Source organism: Phodopus roborovskii, unplaced genomic scaffold (assembly GCF_943737965.1).
Source record: "Phodopus roborovskii unplaced genomic scaffold, PHOROB, whole genome shotgun sequence".
Lineage (NCBI taxonomy): Eukaryota > Metazoa > Chordata > Mammalia > Rodentia > Cricetidae > Phodopus > Phodopus roborovskii.
Genome location: NW_026126418.1, coordinates 72,637,474 through 72,658,120, shown reverse-complemented (window position 1 = coordinate 72,658,120; position 20,647 = coordinate 72,637,474). Strand labels below are relative to the sequence as shown.

At 46.9% G+C, this 20,647-nt stretch overlaps 1 protein-coding gene across 1 annotated transcript; it reads right to left on the bottom strand.

Moving 5' to 3' along the window:
- Positions 1-6,475: 6,475 nt before the first annotated feature.
- Exosc2 (exosome component 2) lies at positions 6,476-17,539 on the bottom strand. The gene is made up of 9 exons (XM_051185136.1): positions 17,391-17,539; positions 16,013-16,114; positions 13,879-13,924; positions 13,673-13,762; positions 12,620-12,685; positions 11,643-11,711; positions 9,871-10,047; positions 8,249-8,377; positions 6,476-7,545 (listed from the first exon to the last, which is right to left on the bottom strand). Exons 1-9 carry the CDS (start codon positions 17,510-17,512, stop codon positions 7,465-7,467), a joined length of 882 nt encoding a protein of 293 aa, XP_051041093.1. The 5' UTR covers positions 17,513-17,539; the 3' UTR covers positions 6,476-7,464.
- Positions 17,540-20,647: the final 3,108 nt, after the last annotated feature.

Below are 20,647 nucleotides of genomic sequence, written 5' to 3'. Positions count from 1 at the left end.
TTAAAAGTCATTTCAACTCCCCAGCGTGCTGGAAACGTTGAACGTCTTTGACGTTTCTCTGCAACTTTTCCTGTGGAAGTCACCAAAACTCCTCTCTAACAAATTTCCTGCCGCTCTCTCTTCCCTATCCTGCTCTCCGGGAAATGAAACGGGTCACACAGATCTCAACCACAGCTTGCTCTCCACACTGCCGAGAAGGAATGCATGGCCAGCAACTTTTAAGTCCTCTTTTTAAAAGGCCTGTGAAACCAATCCAGACTTTTCCTTTGCATTAAAGTTTTGGGCTGCACTGAGACCAATGGGGCTGTAGGTGACATTGGAAGAAGTCAGGACATCTGAGGCCGGCGGAAGCAATCTGGGAGGACCGTGGAGCTCTCTTGACAGCAGGGAGACGATTTGAATGAGGGGCTCCGAGGTCAAACTTGGGGTGGGAATCGAGCGAAGGGCGGCCTCGGTGTGAAAGAGAGACTTCCCCAGGTGGGGAGCGGGCGGCTTACTCGGGGGCGACGCTCCTCCACGCCTCAGGAAACTGGGTGTCCCAGGTAGGCTGAAACTGAGACCACCCTGGGTGTCCCAGAGCCAGAGCAGAGCTGTGAGGGACGAAGGACTCCCGCGGTCCCGAACCGGGAGACGGCCACGGGAGGAGGCCCGGCGCCTCAGCTGACCCGAGCCAGGGGGTCTACCCGAGACACCCCTCCCCCGACCCCGGACTCTGCCGCCACCGCCGCCAAGCAGTCACATCCCTGGCTCTGCCGAGGAACCCGGCTTCTCCAGCCAAAGGGCTGTGTGCCGCTGAAGGGCTCCTTAGCAGCAGGACCCTGTAACTGGCTCCAGCTCCAGCACTTCTCAAGCATAGACACAGACCCCCGAGGCCGCCATGATGGATTACGAGCTGCTCCACAACGAGGCCAGGCCCCGCCCCCGACCCCGCCCCCAGCGACGCCAGAACACCCTGCGCAAGGTCTGATGGGCCGCCGTCGCGGCTCTCCTACAAGCCACAGAACTTTCTGGCTCTCGCCTCACTGCCCGCGACAGGCCTGCTCCGCACGACCGTTTAAAGGTAGGTTTTCTGAGCTCAAGGTGAGCTACGAGGAAGCGCCCGCCTCCTCAGCATTATCACTGGTCTTCCTAATACTGGAGTCTGTCCCCTCAGCGCCACCCAATTGGCCAGTGAGGACGAGCGAAGCCAACTAATTGTGCTTGGTGCTGCCGCAGAGCATGTTGGGACTTGTGGTCCTAGCGCCTATGGGCTGCTCGCTGAGGTCCCAGCCTCCAGCTCCTATAGCTACAGAGCTGGTCCCGCCTCCTGGGAGCCGGTGGACTCCGGTCAGCCAACGTCTTCCCTGCTCGAGTAGCAAGACCGCAGGAGATTCAGAGCCAGGGGAAAACTATGGATTGGAGTTTTCCAGGACCGGAATTGGATTACTTCTTTGAGCCTCATTAGAGAAACTTAGGCTCGCTCCTAGATACAAAGATGACCAGTTCGTTACATCCTCATTATTTGGAAAAGGCATAAATATGGGAATCTAGGAAGAAGTATTGAGAAAGGAAGCATCAACGATCCTTTGGGATAGGAAGAAGTTGAAGAAACTGTGTTTGTTCAGAGTATGCCAGGCGTGATCGTGCATTCGTGCATACTTGCACTAGTATGAATCCTTACCATGATACTCCACAATGAGACATGCATTCTTGTAAAATTCGAAGTGAGGCGAAAATTGTCCAGGTTATCAGATCTCAAAAGCCTGTGAAATCACCCCACACTTGTGAAAGTCCATCCTCTGCCCCCACTCACCCCCAGTCTTCACTGTTCCTGGACCTATTTATTCCTTTTTTTTTTTTTTTTTTTTGATTTTTTGAGACATGGTTTTTCTGTATTGCCCTAGCTATCCTGAAACTCACTCTGTAGATCAGGCTACCACAACCTCACCGAGATTCACCTGCCTCTGCCTTCCAAAAGAATGCTGGGATTAAAGGCATGTGCCACCACCTCCTGGGCACCTGGATCCATTTCTAAAGGGACCTACTCCTCACAGCACTTACAGTCTGTGCTTTTATATAAAATGCATTACCCTAATCTTTTCACCCATCAAGGTATGAATAAAATACAGTTCCCACTACACAAATGGAAAAGCATTCTTAGCTGTGATTAAAATGTTGTTACTCAAAAGCATGCCTTTTCTACCGAAGCATTCAGTATCAACTGTTGAGCTAATTAATGTCAAGCGGTGTTCAGACGTCACTGCTGACTCTAGGCAATGCTGCAGTTATGTATGTCCAGCTAAGCATTTTAGAAATCTGCCAGGTTGAGAAGTGGTACTTAATTTTTGAAAATGGCATTTCAAGAGGCACACACCTTTAACCTCAGAACTCAATAGGCAGATCTCTGTGAGCCCAAGGCCTGCCTGATCTACATAAAACTCCAGGAATAGAGACACTGAATTTAAAAGGGGGGTGGGGGGAGGGAATGGCATGTCACTTGAAATACTGAAGTGGAATTTATAAATTCTAGTGAGTGAAATTTTTTCACTCACAGAATAATCCTTTTTTGTTTGTTTGGCCCTCCTGAAATTCACTTTGTAGACCAGGCTGGCCTTTGCCCACTGAGTGCTCGGATCAAAGGCGTGTGCCACCACTGCCTAGTTTATTTTAACTAGACTCAGAAGCTCCCAGCAAGATAGCCTCCATCTCCTGACAATCTGTTCCTAGTGTTTTTCATTGGCTTTCTTCATTCTCTTGGCTAGAAGCTTAGCACATTCTGCAGCTTCCTCGTTTTCTTTAGTGTGCTATTTATTTCTTCGGAGCAATATATCAACATCTCCACTTGCCTTGCAGACTAGTGGAGGAACAAGTTGCTGAGTCTGGGGTTCTTTGGTCCTGGGCTTTCCTTCTTCAAGAGCTTTCTGACAACAGTGGACATCATCTTTTGAGAAATTAAAAAGCTTTCAGATTCTGCTAGCTCTTGGGTTCCAGTAGCCAAGACAGTCAGTCCTTTTTTTCTTACACTAACCAAGTCTAAAACACTCAGGTTGCTATCCACAAACAGACATGCTCTTCCGCTCCCCAGTTCCCCTTGGTGTATAACAGGAATGCTCCTTACTCTACAGGAGGTGCAGTCTGCTCTGGGTCAAGATGCCTTGCTTCACTGGAAAACCTTGTTTGTTGTTCCCACCACTGATTCTGACATCAGCCTCCACTCTTCACCAGAGCACCAGCAGCTACTTCTGTAGCAGGGTGCTTCTTCTCCTAGCAAGTATGAAGCTTGTGTTTACCATCCTTGTGGATGAGTTTCTGATAGCCTATGGCTGGAGAGGAGGAGATGCTCATGCACTATTTTTTTTTTTTTTTTTTTTTTTTTGGAGGGGTGGGAATTGAGACAGGGTTTCTCTGTATCTTTGGAAGCTGTCCTGGAACTAGCTCTTGTAGACCAGGCTGGCTTAGAACTCACAGAGATCCACCTGCCTCTGCCTCCTGAGTGCTGGGATTAAAGGCAAGTGCCACCACTGCCCAGCCTGATGAACTACTTTTGTTTAGAAAACCTTTAAGGGTTCAAACTACAGAATGTAGAGCCCAGCAAATATCTGATAGAATATGAAAGCAATGTTTGATGCATCCTGTACAGCTTAAAGAACTTTCATTAAAAGTGGTTCAACCAAATCTAATTTTATCCTTATTTTCATAAAGCAAAGGTCTGAAACAAATTTCAGCTTAGTCTTATACCTGCTGTAGTTACATTTACCAAGGGTGCCCTCTGGTGGACCACAGGAAGCACATACCCAGCTGAAGATGCTTTTGAACCTCTCTCTACTGAGCTGCCCTGAAGCAGACACTAAAAAAGCGTGGCCAGCAGCTTGGGAGAAACTGGCTAGGAAAAATTTGCTTGAGTGGTAATTAGTTCCCATCCCCTTAAAAGGTAAACAACCACCAAGCAATGGTGGCACTCGCCTTTAATCCCATCACTGGGAAGGCAGAGGTGAGCAGATCTCTGTGAATCTGAAGCCTGCCTGATCTACAGAGTGAGCAGGACAGCCAGGGCAATACAGAAAAACCTTGTCCCAAATAAACAAATAGGGAATGGGGATAAAAAAAGGCAAACAACCTGGGAACTCCGAGACAGGCAGGAAATCAGTTACCTATGGTGCGGCAGGCTAAAATTAAAAGTTGTCATCTATGACCCTGCCTCAAAAAAAAAAAAAAAAAGCTAATCTTGATTGTAAACTTTATATGATTTATAATCACCATGGAAACAGACCTCTGGAAGTTCTACCAGCAAGTTTCTAGACTGGGTTGATATGGAAGAACCACACTAACTGTGGGTGCAGCATTTCCCTGCCTTGAGTTTGGGCTGAATACAAAGGAGAACATGAGCCAAGCAGCAGTACTCATCTGTTCCTGGCTATGGACACAATGTGACCAGCCACCTCAAGCTTCTGCCACCAGGATGGACTGTACCCTGGACAGATGAGCAGCACTAACTAGACTCAACTGGTTACTTAAAATAAAAAAAATAAAAGTGCTTGGCACATCTTTAATTCCAGCACTCAGAATAGGCAAGTGCATCTGAGTTTGAGACCAACTTGTCAACAGTTCCAAAATATCCAGGGCTACACACACACACACACACACACACACACACACACACACACACACACGTGGGGTAAAAAGGCCATTTTGGCCGACACCAGAGCTAACTCTGCCCCTCCCTGAGGACTCTGACTCTGAACCCAGAGCCAGCCAAACACTTTATCCCTCAACCCAGAACTGAAGAAAAACACCCTGACTTTGAAAACCAGTACCAGTGAACCAGTGAACTGCAACCAGAACCAGTGAAAGAAACAGTTTGGTCCTGAAATCAGAGCCATATCTGCCCCTGACCCAGTAAATTAACCAATCCCTGGGCAGAAAAACCTCTAAGAAGCCCTATATAAGTTCCTCTGCTTGTTCAGTTAAGGGCTGTCCTTTCCCACCCTGGCAGAGGCAGCCACTTTCCTGGACTCCTCCTTTCCAAATCAGTCTTTCTCAAGGGTCTTGGGTGAAGATCTTCATTTGCCAAAGCAGAATTTCTAGAACATCAGAAACTTGCTGGGATGTTCCTTTAGGGAGCTGAGCAAGAAAAAAACTTTTCACTGAAGATTGCTACATTTCTCTTAGACAGGGTTTCTCTGTGTAGCTTTTTGTGTGTGTGTGGGGGGGGGGGAGTTGGGGGATAGACTGTTAGCACACACTCTGTAAACCAGGCTGGCCTCAAACTCAGAGATTCACCTGTTTCTGCCTTCCAAAAGAGTACTGGGATTAAAGGCATGCACCACCATGGCCTGGCTAGATTACCACATTTCCGCAGGGGCTTCCCCTTTAACAGACTGTAGTCAAAGAAGGGCCAAAGAAGCACTTAAGTGTTTAGCTCTGTTAGGGGATCAGAGCAGGTCTCAGCTGTGAGGAGGGCCCTCTCTAGGAGAGGGGTAGGATTGCTATATCCTGAAGGGAGACCAACCCCCACTGTACCCCAGCTTCAAGTAGCCTGGCTTCCAGTTAAGTCAGGACACCTCTCTCTCTCCAGGGCTGAGCTATCCTATTGCAGCTCCAGCCTCCAGAGTTGTCCTAGGTAGCCTGGCTCCAGGGAAAAGCCAGGGCACCTTTCTCTTCAAGGCATCCTACTGGGGCTCTACCCCTCCAGAGCTGTCCTCTTAAGTAGCCCAACTTCCTGATAAGTCAGGACACCTTTTAGCTCCAGAGCTGTAACACACCTGCTTACATTTTAGTACCAAAAGCCTGGCACATTCACATTTACTTACAAAAATAGAAATGAAGTTGGAAGGGGGGCCGGTTGGAGGAGCCAGGAGTTGGAGGCTAGAAATGATCAAAATACATTATATATATTTCTGAAATGCCCAAAGAATTTGTTTTGGTTTTTTGAGACAGTCTCTGTATACGCTTGGTTTTGTAGACCAGGCTGGCCTTGAACTCAAAAGTGCTGGGATGAAAGGCATGCTGCCACCATACCATACATACCCTGCATTCAAACCAGCCATTGCTCAAAGATGTCCTTGCCTAGTGGTATACACTAGGCCCTAGGCTCTATCCCTCACTCTGGCAAAACTAACTAAATAAACAAACAAATAAATATTTAGGCCAGTTTATGGCTCAATGGGTAAGGAGGGTACTTGCTGCCTAGCCTGATGACCTCAGTTTGATCTCTGGAACCCACATGGTAGGACAGAATGGACCCTGACTTACACATGCATACACTTACACCCATACACAAAAATAATATATACAAAATAAATAGCAAAAAATATGTTAATTGAAAAAATGTAAATTAGGGCACCATTTCTGATTGTGTAGGGAGATAATTCTCAGTGTGTAGCCCAAGTTGTCCTGCCTCTGCCTCCATGTGGAGTCACATGCCTGTACTACCATGCTGGATCAGGATACCCGTGTTTAAACAGAAAACCAAAGCATAGGAACTGGCACTCTATACTGAGACTTGTAGCTTGTTTCTTTTAACTTTAAATTTTTCAAAAGTTAATATATCACCGTATCAGTTACACAAGGAAATGACTTGGCTTTTTACAACTATTATTGTTTTATTTTTGTTTGTTTTGGTCTGAGCAGTCAAAAGCACTGTGGGCCCAGAACACTTATTCTCTCAGTTATTGACAATGGCTCAGCTTCTTTCTTACAAACCGCCCTCTGGAAGGACAGACACTCCAGAGAACACTGTCAATCTCAGGGAACACCTCAGGCACTTCTTAAGGCCTCAAAGCCAGTTTCTGCTGGTGGACATGCTGAAAGACCTAAGATGCTAGAGAAACAGGAACAGCTCACGCGCAAGGGGAGTCCAGGAAGAGGGTAGAGATCCCTTTGAACCAGTCACCAATGGGAATCAGATTCCAACAAAGGCTGCTGGCTCATTTTATTCTTCTGTCCCCCTCACTGTAGGCCTAACTCTACCACCTCTTCTCCAGCCACATACTTGTGCATTAAAGGAGATGGGGTAGAAGTCCAAACAGACCATTCCCATTGGCCCTGAATGTCTCTTTTTCTGTTTTGTTTTTCTTTTTCTGGGGTGGGAAAGGGGCTGAAAATTGAACCTGGGGCCTTGCACACATGAGCAAAGTTATCCCTCCCTGAGCTATATCCCCAGCCCACCAGGTTTTCTACTGAACAGTTCCATGGGGGTACTGTATGGTATGACTGGAAGACATGGATTCTCCAAGTTACTCCAAGATACATCATCAGACTGAGACAGCATGCTCTGAAAGGGACTCGAGCATCCAAACACCATTCACTTCCATCCTGGCTTTGTCTCAGAACAGGAGAGAATAGGCTGGGCTCTGCTGCGCCACTGCAGGTGAATGATGTGTTTGTCAGAGCTTCACATGTGGTGAAGAATCACCCTATGGCAGACTCTTCCCTTGCAGAGGCTGCTCCAGAGAGGCACACAGTCCCATCCTTCTGCACCTGGCCTCACCCTTCCTGTTCCAAAAGCCTCTGGCGTGTTTCTAGCATGATCTCCTCCATTATTTCTGGCTTTAAGATATCCTTGATCTGAAAAAAAAAAAAAAGAAAAAGAAAAGGTATGTGTTCATTCAGAAATAACCATAAGCAGAACATCAAGTCAACAAAACAAGGCAAGGAAGTCTGGCCAATATATACTGTCTGTAGTCTGTACTCCATCAGAAACTGAGCAAGGACACTGTCCCAGCTCCAGATGCAGCTTAGAAAGCAAGCCAGCAAGGTATCCTGGGACAGCTGACAGACACACTGTTCACTCATCAGAAGATGGCTAAGGGGCTGGAGAGGTAGGTCAGTGATTAAGAACACTTGCTGTTCTTTCAGAAAACTCTGGTTCAGTTCTCAGCACCCACATGGCAATTGACAGTAACTCCAGTTCTGGGGGAATCTGATGCTGTCTTCTGACCTCTGCAGGCACCAAGCATGCATATGGTGGAGACTTATACACATGCAGGCAAGACACCCATACACATAAAATATACATATTTTTAATTTAAGTCAAAAAAAGATCTATTGATTGAAAAAGATCAAGAAGATGGATGAATTTTGGAACAGGAAAGATGTAGTGTGGAAAGCTATTGTCATAGAAAAATCCTACCTACACCGCCATCCTACACCAAATCCATCACAATAGGGGAAATATCTCAGGGAACATGGCAGGGACTCATCGGAAGAAAAGTAGAATGCTGAAGAATCACAGGAACAGCTTACACAAGGACCCAAGGGAAGGGAGTACCTGATGTGCAAGGGAGGCCTCGTAGCAGTACAGGATGCTGGTGTCATACAGCATCATTCTCTGAGTTACCAGCAAGACTATGCAGTTCCGAAGCCGGGAAATCACCTCTCGATCACTAAGGGCTACCGGCTACACAGGGACACAAAGGGAAAGGGAAAAGAAATACAAACAGGATCCAAATAAGCAAACAGTCCCAATAGCCACAAAAGAAAGAAATCACACTCATTTCCACCATGGCACTCCATGACACCCTGTTGGAATAATCTTTATGTACACTGAGTGAAGATGTGTCTCTGTCCTTCCTTTTGTGCCTAAGGCACGTTCTGATTGGATTATGAATGGCCAATTGCTAAGCTGGAGAGGGTAGGTGGCGGGACTTCTGGGGAGAGATAGAAACTTGGTAAAGAATGTGAGTGACAAGAAATTTGCCACCTAAACTAGGAAGAAATTGGACATGTGCTACATGGCAAAATGTAGATTAATATAAACAGGTTAAGTTATAAGAGCAGTTGGGAACAAGCCTAAGCTAAGGCCAAGCTTCCATAATTAATAAAGTCTCAGTGTTGTTATTCAGACGCTGGTAGTCCAAAGAAAGACCATTTATATCACCCAACAAACAAGCTGTAATTTATGTTCTTAATGTGTATAAACATACAAGTTCATGTGTGCAAATGCTCATGAGTGCACATACATGGGAAGGTCAGAAGACAACCTTCCATGACATTCTAGGAATGCCATCCATCTCCTTTGAGACAGAGAGAGAGCTGACCAATAAGGCAAGGATGGTTGGCAGGCAAGCTCCAGGGATCCTCTTGTCTCTACCCCCAAACACTAAGATTACAAGTGCACCAACATATCTGGCATTTTTACATGGCTTCTGGGGTTTGAATTCATGCTTACAAGGTAAGTACTTTGCCACCTGAGCCAACAACACCCCTACCCCCCAATCTTCTGTTGTTTCTTCAATGGCTTTTTGGCTATTACCCTGCAACTTTGTCACTGTCACCAACAAAGCTCAAGGTGGCCACTGAATCATCTCTTAAGGGAAGAGAAGACAATCAGGTGCTAACGAATACACTCATTCAAAGCTCAGCAGGTCCCTAAGTCTGCACTGAGTGAACCACAAGTAGCACCTAGGCTGCGGCAGCTCACAGATACAGGGGCCCCTCAAGACACCACCACTGCAGTGCTGCAGCATCTTCTGAGTATTCTTGTGATGCTCTCTCTACAAAGATAGAATCACCCAACACTGCAGTCCTCAGGACGCATCCTAGATTTTATGTGGCACAACAGGGCTTGGCAGATAAAAGCACTTGCTTATTTGACCCCCAAAACCCACATAAAAGCTGGACAAAGCACAAAACTATGTAACCCCATATACCCATCAGGGAATCTTCAGAAGCTCATGGGTCAGCTAGCAGAGACAGTTTCAAACAAGGTAGAAAAAGGCAAGGATCAACAGAAGCTTGTCCTCTGGCCATTTCATGTGTTGTGATACATAATACCCCACTCAAACACACACGAACACACACACACACACACACACACACACACACACACACACACACACACAGATTCCACCTGCCACAAATACAACCAATAGCTGCATGATGTTCACTCACCTCCAGGTTTGCAACGAAGCCTCCAGCATCCTCATCCTTGTGCTCAGGTGTAGGGTAAATCCAGATGAAACCATTGTTGCCCAGAATCACTGAAGCACCACATGGCAAATCATGGAAATGAGTCTTCTGTCGTTTCACCAGGGAAGGAGAAACCTGGACTAAAACTCCCTGACCTAGCTAGAGAGACAGACCATAAGGTAGGCATGGTGGCACACAACTTTAACCCCAGAACTCGGGAGGCAGAGGCAGGTGGATCTCTGTGAATTTCAGACCAGCCTGGTCTACAGAGCAAGTTCCAGGAAAGCCAGGGCTGTTACACAGTAAAACCCTATCTTGGAAAAAACAAACAACAAAACCCCCAACAACGGATCTGAAGTCAGGTAGGGGAGCACAGCATCTGAAAGTCTGAGGCAAGAGGATCACTAATACCAGGCTGGCTGAGCTATCTAGTAAAATCCCATTCCCCCCCACACACACACACACAAAAAAAAAAAAAAAAAAAAAAAAAAAAAAGAGCAAGAAACAACCAGTGAGATGAATGCAAAGTAGGTTACAGAATACACATCCTGACACACCCCATCATTGTCCTTCCTGGGGATAAACTGCTGTCACCCAATATACAGGGCATGCACTTGGCAGAAAACATTTCTGGCCCATGGCTATTTACACACTCCAAAGAAGGTGGCAGTCAGGTTGGTGAGATGGTAGTAAAGGTGCCTGCTACCAAGCCTGACAAGCTGAGTTCAAACCACAGTAGGAGATAACTAACGCCTACAAGATGACTTCCACACACGTGCCATGGTACACACATTTTAATTAAAAGAATGTGGCCATCAATACCCTTACTTCCCTTTGCCTTCTAATCCAGAGCAGGTGTGCTGGCTATTACAGAAACTAGAGCCAACAAGGAGCCTCTCACTGGCCACTTAATCCCATGCCATGACCCTAGTTTGGATCTTAACCTCAAATTCCCATGCCACACGAGATATGGTTCACTGGACTGGCAAACCCATGCCTGGTCTTGACTGGTCAGCACTAGGTCCACATACCAATAAGAAGTGTCTATAGTGACAGGCTGTGGAGGTCAGCACACACAAGTTCAAGAACATGGTGACAGCTGCCACTTCATTAAAGGACACAGCTTTTTTATTCCTCTTGGAAAATGAAAAGCCAATCAAGAACTACACCCTAATGTGTCCTAGGAAGTATGTTGTCCTTAAAATAAATGACCTCAATAATAGAACCTCACAGAAGCAGGCAAATTTCATTTTGAGGCTCAGACGGGAAATTCATCTTTGCTAGCAGTAATATCTACCATGTTGACTAGACTGCAGACAAAGTTCTGCAGACATGCAGTCAACCTCAATAGTAGATTGAGCATCTCCCAAAGGGAACAGAACCTCACAGCTCCAAGCAGAGGCACTCTGCCAGAACAGGGTCTTCAGAAGGAAAAGGATTTAGAACATCAATTACCCTTTGCCCTGACACTGGTAGCAGTAACCCCCTCTCCCACCAGGCTCTTCAAGCCATCAGTCCTAATCAACTAGGTTGTGTTGTTGCTTTTTGTTGTTTTAAGATGGGGGTTATGGAGAGAGGCTATCTCACTATGCAGTCTAGGTTGGTTTCCAATTTGTAGTTCTACTTCAGCTTCCAGAGGGCTGGAATTACAGGCCCTGACACCACACCCAGCTAACTACCAGGTCTCTAGGTTAGCATGGCAGGGAGCTACGGAGATTCAGAACTGGACTTGAAGCCTCCTAAGCCTGACTTACCTTTCCATATTTCAGGCTCCTTGTGTGCAGAGAAACAGCTCCATCTGAGAACACTGCCTGGACCTCTGCCTGCCCAGGTGATGAAGGAACAATAGCAGCCTTGGCAACCCACTCGTATGTCACCTGCCTGCATCCAGCTTGCCCTTCTATCACTGACAGTCACCTTGCCTATCTTCCATGACCCCAGAGGACATCACTATCACCTCACCTCTTCCCTTGGTTGGCAAGAGTATCTTGATATAATCTTTTCTTCTCTCTGGGGTAAATGTTCATATAATTTAGAAAGCTTGAAGACTGGTGAGATGGCTCAGTGGGTAAAGATCCTAGCCATTAAGTCTGACAATCTGAGTTCTACCCCCAGGTCCACACGGTAGGAGAACCAACTCCTTCAAGTTGTCCTCTGACCTCCACATGCAACAGCTGTGATCACACACATAAATAAATGTAATAAAATATATGTAATAAAAAAATTTTAAGATAAAGAAAGTGCCAGGTGGCATGCCTTAAATACCAGCACTTGGGAGGCATATCTCTGTGAGTTCCAGGCCTGCCTGGTAACTAAGCTAATTACAGGACAACTAGGGCTGTTACACAGAGAAACCCTGTCTCTATATCAAAACAAAATGAAACAAAACCCAACAAAAAGAAAAGATAAAAAAGGAAATGTGGGTCTTTGCTAGGAATGATAGTCTATGCCTGAAATCTCAGTACTCAGGAAGCTGAGACAGCAATGCTGTGTTTGAGGTTAGTCTGGGATACACAGTGAGCTCCAAGCCGGCCTGGGCTTTCCTTCTTAAAAAGAAAGACAATTTTGTCTAGCTTGCAGCACGGGTCACAAGTTACAAACAAAACCCAGAGCATTGTTCTGAGCTAAGGAGAAAGCAAAGCTACAGCCACACCCTGAACATCTGACCCAGAAGTCAGAGCCCTCTGATCAGAGAGCACAGGCAAGCTTGCAACCCTGTAGGTCAGGATACACTGATGAGGTCCCCTTCCTGTAAGAAGCCTCTCATGGCCAGCTCATCTTCTGCAGATCTTCTCCTCTGAAACATACAGGAAAAACGGCCACATGATGCAAGCCCCACTGTCAGGAGGAGCTCTTCCCATTGCTGTTTTTTGCTTGAGGTCTGTGTAGTCCACCATGGTATTTTAACATGAAGAACTATGACAAGAGGTAACCTGAGCTGCTAAGGTAACCTTAGCTCTCCAGGAGGACCCTCCTAGGCTAACATCCGGCCCCTCTGCAGCTCTCTGAGCCTGTTTCCCCACTCACCCACACCTCCACCAGGCTGTGTCTGCTCACGTATCTCCCTTCATCTCAGAGTCCCAACCTCACTCCAACTCTCAGACCCCAAGAGCCCTCCACAACCCCTCTCTGCTCTACATGTTTCTTCATTCTCCTGCCTCCATAAGGCTGTTATCTCCTATTCTCCACCAATCTATAAGCTCTTTAAGAGACTCAGATGTGCTTCTTTATTCTGACACTCTCCATAGGATCCAGCTCAGGGAGCCTCTCTGAAATATATTGGACCTGAACCATGGTATGGACAAAAGGCTATTTTGTTACTATCTGGAATAATCATGTGCCATTCAAGTCACTAGAAACTAAGGAAAAGTGAGGGTTAGTGGCACATGACTTTAATCCCAGCACTTGAGAGGCAGGCAGATCTCTGTGAATTCCAGGACAGCCAGGGGGCTACACAGAGAAAACCCATCTGAACCCCAACCTCCTGCCCCCCCAAGAAAAGAGAAAGCAAAGGCCAATGCTTCACAGACACCTTCCTTATGCAATACCAATGCACCAAGAAAGGAAATTAGCACCAAGATTCAGGAGACTTTCTCCCCAGCTCCATCTTGGGAGCCCACTCCACAGGTGTTTCTGATTTTACCAAACAACACTTGCTGCCTATGTTCACCTAGGTAGCAGACTCCATGACAAAATATTAACAGTGTAAACAGAATTCTATGGTGGAGCAAAAGCCCCACAGCTCAACTGTTCTAGGGCAGTTCTAGGGCAGTCAAGCACTCACCAGCTCCCCACCCGGCAGGTTCATGGAGGAGAGGAGCAAGACGGAATCCAGCCTGGAATTTGTCTCCACTTTCCACCTCTTCTGTTGAACCTGTAAGGAAAAAGAGGGCAGCATCTCAAGGCACCTTCTTCATACAGCATTTCACAAAATGAAGGTCCCATTCCCGAGCCACCAGCCTCCTTCACTTTGTAAAACAGCAACTTTACCTCTGTGATTCTCCCCACTACAATGTCTCCTACTTCTCCATTGTATCTGCAAGAGAAAGCAGAAGGTTACCCAGTAGCCAGCAGGCTGACCAGACCAAGCACTATTTGAGGCTGAGTAAACAGATGGAACTTCAGAATCTCTCTGTGTATACTTCTTTAGTTGTCCTTACAGAAATTGCTCATTGCAATTTCTGTCCTTTAGACTGAAGTCCTGACTCTGCTTGATTATGTGACAAAAACAGAGTACTTGCCTCTGAATAAGGAAGGGATAAGTTCATCACCAAGTAATGGAGGAAAGCAGACCCTGAAACACACCACCACCATGGGGGCTCGAGCGGCCCACTCCTCGCTGCCTGCCTGGCTCGGGCACTTTGCTGGTCCCTCATACTGATTCCAAGAGCGAAGTGCTCTTTGCAAAAGCCCAGGCATTAGACTAGTTCTCTTGGAGGCTATCCTGGAACTAGCTCTGGTAGACCAGACTGGTCTCGAACTCTCAGAGATCTCCTGCCTCCCGAGTGCTGGGATTAAAGGCGTGTGCCACTACCACCCAGCTGAGCTCACTGAGTTTTAATAATCCCAGCTCTTGGGCGGCAGGGCAGGGTCATGAAGCTATCCAATATTAGTAGCCACACAATGGCTCATGAGCACTTCTAAAAGTAACTAACCCAAAGTGAAGACTGCCAGCAGCTGCTTCCCCTTCTCCACAGCAAACTGCTCTCCCATTCACTCCCAGGTCAATAAGTGCTCGCCATACACCCCAAATCAACCTCCCATGCTTAGGCCAAAACCTTGGAATATCAACCTTGATTCCGGTCATACTCTGGGATTATAAGATCACCACAAAGCCTGCTGATGGCACCTTAAATTGTATGAAGGAAACACAGACATCCAGACTGGAAAACAGGAACTAAAAACATCTCTACTCTGTTAACCATTCTTAAACACATCAGTTACTGCAAGTGAGCAATGTTACTACAGAGAGAAAATCCCAAAGAAAGTCCAGCTCCCTTTCATGTAAGAAACTCAGAAAAAAAGAGTACACACAGGAAATAGCCACTACTCCGCAATGCTGTTATGTGCTGCTACCCTCGTGAAAGCAGCCATCACTTATTTTGTAAGATAAATACAGTTCCTAGTCTAGCACCCTGTCCCCATAGCAGCTACAGCAAATTAAGACATAAGTCACATCACAGCTTTCTTCTGTTCATACAACAAATGCCCAAATGCTCACCATCACTGCCAGGCAGGATACCACCTGCTCAGCTCAGCCCCTAATCTCCTCTTTGACCACTCAGTTCCAACCCCACTGGCTTCCCTTCTGGACTAACCTTTATGGGGCTGCTCCTAGGAACCTGGCCCTGTGTTAAGTACTTTATATGTAGCATGTAACTGAATCCTAACAAAAATCCTAAGTAAAGTACCTGCAGAAAAGGAAAGTACCTGAGGCTTAGAGGGATCAAGTGACAAGAGGAAATCTTTGAAATTCATACTACTACTTTCAGTGTCCTAGTCTGCTCTCTGTTGCTGTGATAAACACTACAACCAAAAGCAACCTGGGAAGGAAAGGGTTTATTTGGCTTCCAGGTTGTAGCCCATCGTCAAGGAATACCGAAGCAGGAACCTGGAGGGCAGAACTGAAGCAGGGACCTGGGGGGATACCACCAATTGCTGGCTTATTTCCCATGCTCAGCCTCAGGCTCAACCAGCATAACCAGTCTTCTTTCCCCGGCCCCCTTAGACAGGGTCTCTCTACATAGCCCTGGCTGCCCTGGAATTCAGAGATCCCCTTGCCTCTGCCGCCCCCAAGTCCTGGGACTAATGATGTGCACCACGATGCCCAGACCTCAACCAGTATTCTTACACTCCCCAGGCCTACCTGCCCAGGGATGGACTGGGTTTTCCCAACAGACATGCCCACAGGCCAATCTGATGGAGTCAATTCTTCAGTTTAGGTTCCTGCTTACCAGGTTACCTCTAGATTTGTGTCAAGTTGGCAGCTGAAGCTAGCTATGACAAACAACTGAATTCAACAGAGCAGGCCTGTAACAGGACAGACTGTGGGGTGTGGGGAGACGAAGAGACCTGTGTACAACCCAGAAGCTCCAAGAAAGAGCCCCATACCTTCTGTGCTCACCTGGTTTTCAAGGCTTTCACACAGATCAGCTTGTTTACTCTCTCCACAGAGCCAGCCACAGACGCAATGAGCTTCTCCTCCCCCATGTATGTTCCGTGGCCTCTGTTGAAGGACAAGACCAAAGAAAGGATGCCATGTTACACTGGAGGTGAACTCTCCCATCTGGAAGAACTTTCTGGAACCTAACAGTCTCCTCCTGCCCTGAGCCTGATGCACTCCTCAGAGAGCTACACGGACATCTCCTTTATCCTGAAGAGGTCAGCTCAGAAGTCATTTTCCAACAACCTCCCTCCAGTATCCCAGGCAACAAAGAAGTCCTCCCCATTGCTGACTCACCCACCCTTTCCCAGCTGCTCCCCTGACCCTGCACTCCCCCACCCACTGCAGTTACAACTTTCTGATGGCATTTCTTGTTTCTGTCTCCTTGCTAGATTGCAAACTCCACCAGGGCACAGGTTTTCACTTTTGTACCCCAACCACACATCTTGAAAGAATGACAGAATGAATCCTTGGATCTCTACCATCCAACAACCTTAACCTTAAAGCTTAGAGCAATGCTATAAACACAGGGAAGGGAAGGGAAGGGGAAAAGAAGAACCAGGTATGGTAGCCATATCCTTGAGCCCAGAACTTGTGAGACAAAAGCAGGGGGATCTCTGAGTTTCAGGCCAGAGTGGTCTACACAGTAAGTTCCAAGACAGCCAGTGTTACATAGCGAGACCCTTCTCAGAGTGAGAGAGATAGAACAATGCAAGAGGGAGAGACGATACCTAACAGATTTATCTTTGGTGGTAATACAATGGTGGACTTTGCTTTTCTGCCCTACACTTCAGTTCATATAATCCCCACTAACCTACCAATTACAGTTGTCACCACTGTCTTCAGGGTGAGGATACCAAATTTAGCAAGGTGCTACTGCTAATGATAATAATGATGGCAGTTGTCCAGCTCCACAGCCTGCCCTAACTACCACAAGATGTCTGCCTTACAATGCTGTGCTCAAAACCCCCAAAATCACTGCTTCAAAACCAGGCTTCTTGCTGAGGTGACACTGAGGGAGGTGACCAAACCAGCCCTCCACAGTTCTCCCTCCCCAGGAAAGCTCAAAAATATTGTTTCAGGCTAGGACTCAAAAGTTTCGGACGCCATAGACCAAAGAAGAGAATCAGGGGCTGAGACAGGTTAATTCAAAAAGGGACTCAGAAGCACGAGGCTCGGAAAGGAGAGAGTTATTGTAGATCCTGGATGTGTCCCGCGTACCTAGGTAACTTAGATACAAGGGGGATACAAGGAGGCCCGAGTTCCCGGGCAGCAGACCACGTGCAGAGAGCTCTGCAGCCGCTCCCTAAGGCCTTGGGTCCCCCAAATCTTCACGTACCGCATGAATCCTGTGTCCGTGGTGATCGTGTCCCCCGGTACCACCAAATGTTTCTTAGAGTCACGGCCCAGGCTCTCACTGAGAGGTTTGCGAGCCTTGGGAAGCCTCATCTCCATCGCCATCTTGGCGCCAATGACTTGCGCAGGCGCAGCTCTACTCCCGGTGCAACAACTCCCGCCCACCTTCAAAGCAGCGACCAATAGGAGTGCATGGTGTAGAGGCCATGTTGATTATTGGCAACTATTAAGTTAACCTGAGTTAGGGAGGAGGGCGCCAAGCTGCCATATTTACTACTGGCAAAGAAGCACCTGTGGAATAATGAATTCTCACGTTGTAATGGTGTATGATGTTGATTTGGTTTGGTGTCGGGATGCTAGTTTTGGTGTTTTGTTTGTTTTTTGTTTCGTTTTGTTTTGAGAAAGGGTCCCGTATATGACTGGCCTCTAACTTTGTGCAGTCGAGGACACCCCGCTGCACTCCTGATTTTCCTGCTTTCACCTTCCAAGAGCTGGGATTACACAAGTTGAATAGGTTGTGTTTTTGTTATTGGTGGTAGTGGTGGTTGTTTTCGACTTTAATTGGTTTGTTGTTTTATGTATATAAGAGTTTCACCTGTATGTATGCCTCTGTACTACTAGAGTGTCTGATGCCCATAGAGGCCAAAAAAATGGTGTCAGATCTCCTGAAACTGTAGTTACAGATGCTTGTGAGCCAAATTGTGGATGCTGGGAATCAAAACTAGGTCCTCTAGAAGTGCACCCTGTTGGAACCCAGCAGTCTGCTGACTCTGCCCCATGATGATGGGCAGGATGCTCATGGCCATGTCTTCTCTACCTCATGACTTACCTGGCTGCCAGGGGACTCAGTTATGCATGCACAAGTTTCCCTTTTAAAGCAAGCTCGCCAAGCACATCTCTCTCTTGTTCTCTCTTGCTCTTACTCTCTCTCTCTCCCTTGCTCTCTTACTCCTTCTTTTGGTTGGCCACCAGCTACTCCCCTTTCTCTCCCCTCTGTCAATAAACTCCACGTGGGCGCTGAATCTCGTGGTGTTTGTGTTTCATAGGCAATAGTTGTATCAAAAGAACAACACGCCCAGTACTCTTAACCACTGGACCATCTTTCCAGCCCCAGGTTTAGGGTTTTTTGAGACAGGGTCTCATGTAGTCCAGGATGATCTCAAACTGGCTGTATAACCCAGGATGTTTTTATCTCCTTATCCTCCTCCTCCACCACCTCCCAAGTGCTGGGATTGCAAGTGTGAACCACCAGGACAAGCTGTAGTGTGAGTTTTCACCCAGACTCCCATATTCATTAATTCTATTTATTGTTGATCAAGTCTGAAGATTGAGAAATGAACCCTGAGTTTTTCCAACCAACTCTAACCCACTACAATCTAGTGTTTTATAGGCTAAAGATGAGGACTGGGAGGCAGTTTTTAGTGGCAGAAACCACCACCTGAGCAGAAGGTAGAGCCCTTTGAATACTGTTTTTAGTGGGCCTTATATGCTATGTTAGAGCTGCCCCTTAGGTGCTGCTTTAGGTCCTTGCTTATTGCCCCCATGACTCTCACTGTACTTTAGTAAGGATCTCTTCTGAGTGTAGAGAGTATTTCTTTTGGAAGATGACTGTTGTAAAACCCAGCCACATGAGGTAGGGAGGCTATGGTGTACACACAACATAAAAATCTTTGCTTATACTCACTTACACAGCCAAATGCTCTCTGATCAGATGCTATTCAGTAGTGGATAGAAGACAGGAAAGATGTCTCCTGTGACTTTATTTGAGCCTTCTTTTTAACAGAGGCATTTCCCTGGGTCCTTCTCCCCACCATTCACTAACCCCCATTTCCCCTAGCGCTTCAAGGTTTGAATCTCCTTGAATTTGTTTGTCTTTTGTTAGTTTGTTTTGAGACAAAGTCCATCTATGTAGCCCTATCTAACCCAAACTTGCTAGGTAGACCAAGCTGGCCTTGAACTCACAGAGAGCTGCCTGCCTCTGCCCCTCTGCCCCTCTGCCCCTCTGCCCCTCTGCCCCTCTGCCCCTCTGCCCCTCTGCCCCTCTGCCCCTCTGCCCCTCTGCCCCTCTGCCCCTGCCTCTGTCCCTGCCCTTACTTCTGCACCACCATGCCCTGCCTCAGCACATTGAATTTCAACCTCACGGAATCAGCAATATAGTTCTCCACTCAAATGGGACCCTAAAGAAAATTAAACCAAATCTGGTCATCTCTCTCCTGAAGACTCGCCTGACCAATTGCTTATAAATTTCCAAAGGGTTAGCAGTTCTTACCCTAACCACTGAACACAGCTACATTTATCAAGAAAGCTAACCCTGCCAGGAAGTCCATGACATGGTCACTGAGCAGCCAGAGTCACCTTTCTCCATTCTTGGAAGAAGCCAGCTAGAGTACAACTGTTGAATCAGCTATGGCCATAAGAGGGCGATGGTATCTTTTAAGATATCCCAACCCATGCTGCAAGCTTCAAGGAGAATTCCTAGACCAAAACGCTGATGGGTTCCATCCTTCAGGTAAAGACCTTGCTCACCTCAACCCTCACAGGTGTAGAGCCTGTGGCAATGAGATGACATTGTGGATATCTAATTATAGAGGAGGAAATTGAGGTCCAGGAAGGACTGGAATTCACATAGCAAAAGCAGCTAGCCTCGTTGAATTCCATCTGCTACTCATTTTCCCTGGAGCCCTTGCCATTAACCAAACATCTTTCAGGTGCTGGGCTCTTGTGGCCCTATGGTAAGTGCTCATTGATCCTTTACTGAGTCCTCATGGCCCTATACTGAGTGCTCACTGACCTTATCCTGAGTGCTCACTGCTCCTAGGCTGAGTGCTCCACAAACATGTTGCTTACTCTTCAGTTAGCTCATTCAGGAAGAGGTCATGCTAATTCCAATGATTGCCCGAGGACACTGAGTCCCCAAACAAATCTAGAGCTAGGACAAGAACTCCATCCAGCTATTCTCTCTTCTCCACACTTATCCATTCAACAGCAAATGGTGCAGAAGGCACCTGGAAACAGGTGCATATCTGGGTTTTCGATCTTATCAAATACATAGACTAAGCTTTTTTTGTTTCTATTTTATTTTGCATTCATTTGACAACTTATGTCTGCATGCGTTTACATACACCCAGGACAATCTGCAAGAGCAGTCCTCTCCCTCCACCTCTTAGGCTCCTGGGATCAAGCTATCAGGCCTCACAGCCCCACCCCTACCAACTCATCCCCAAAAGTAAAGTCCAGAAA

Excerpts from the sequence above, each read along its gene's own strand:
- Exosc2 (XM_051185136.1), bottom strand. The coding sequence starts at position 17,512 with ATGGCGATGGAGATGAGGCTTCCCAAGGCTCGCAAACCTCTCAGTGAG. Across the intron at positions 13,763-13,878 it reads TAGTGGGGAGAATCACAGAG|GTTCAACAGAAGAGGTGGAA; the intron begins GTAAAGTTGCTG and ends TTTTCCTTACAG. Across the intron at positions 10,048-11,642 it reads GGAGCCTGAAATATGGAAAG|CTAGGTCAGGGAGTTTTAGT; the intron begins GTAAGTCAGGCT and ends CTGTCTCTCTAG.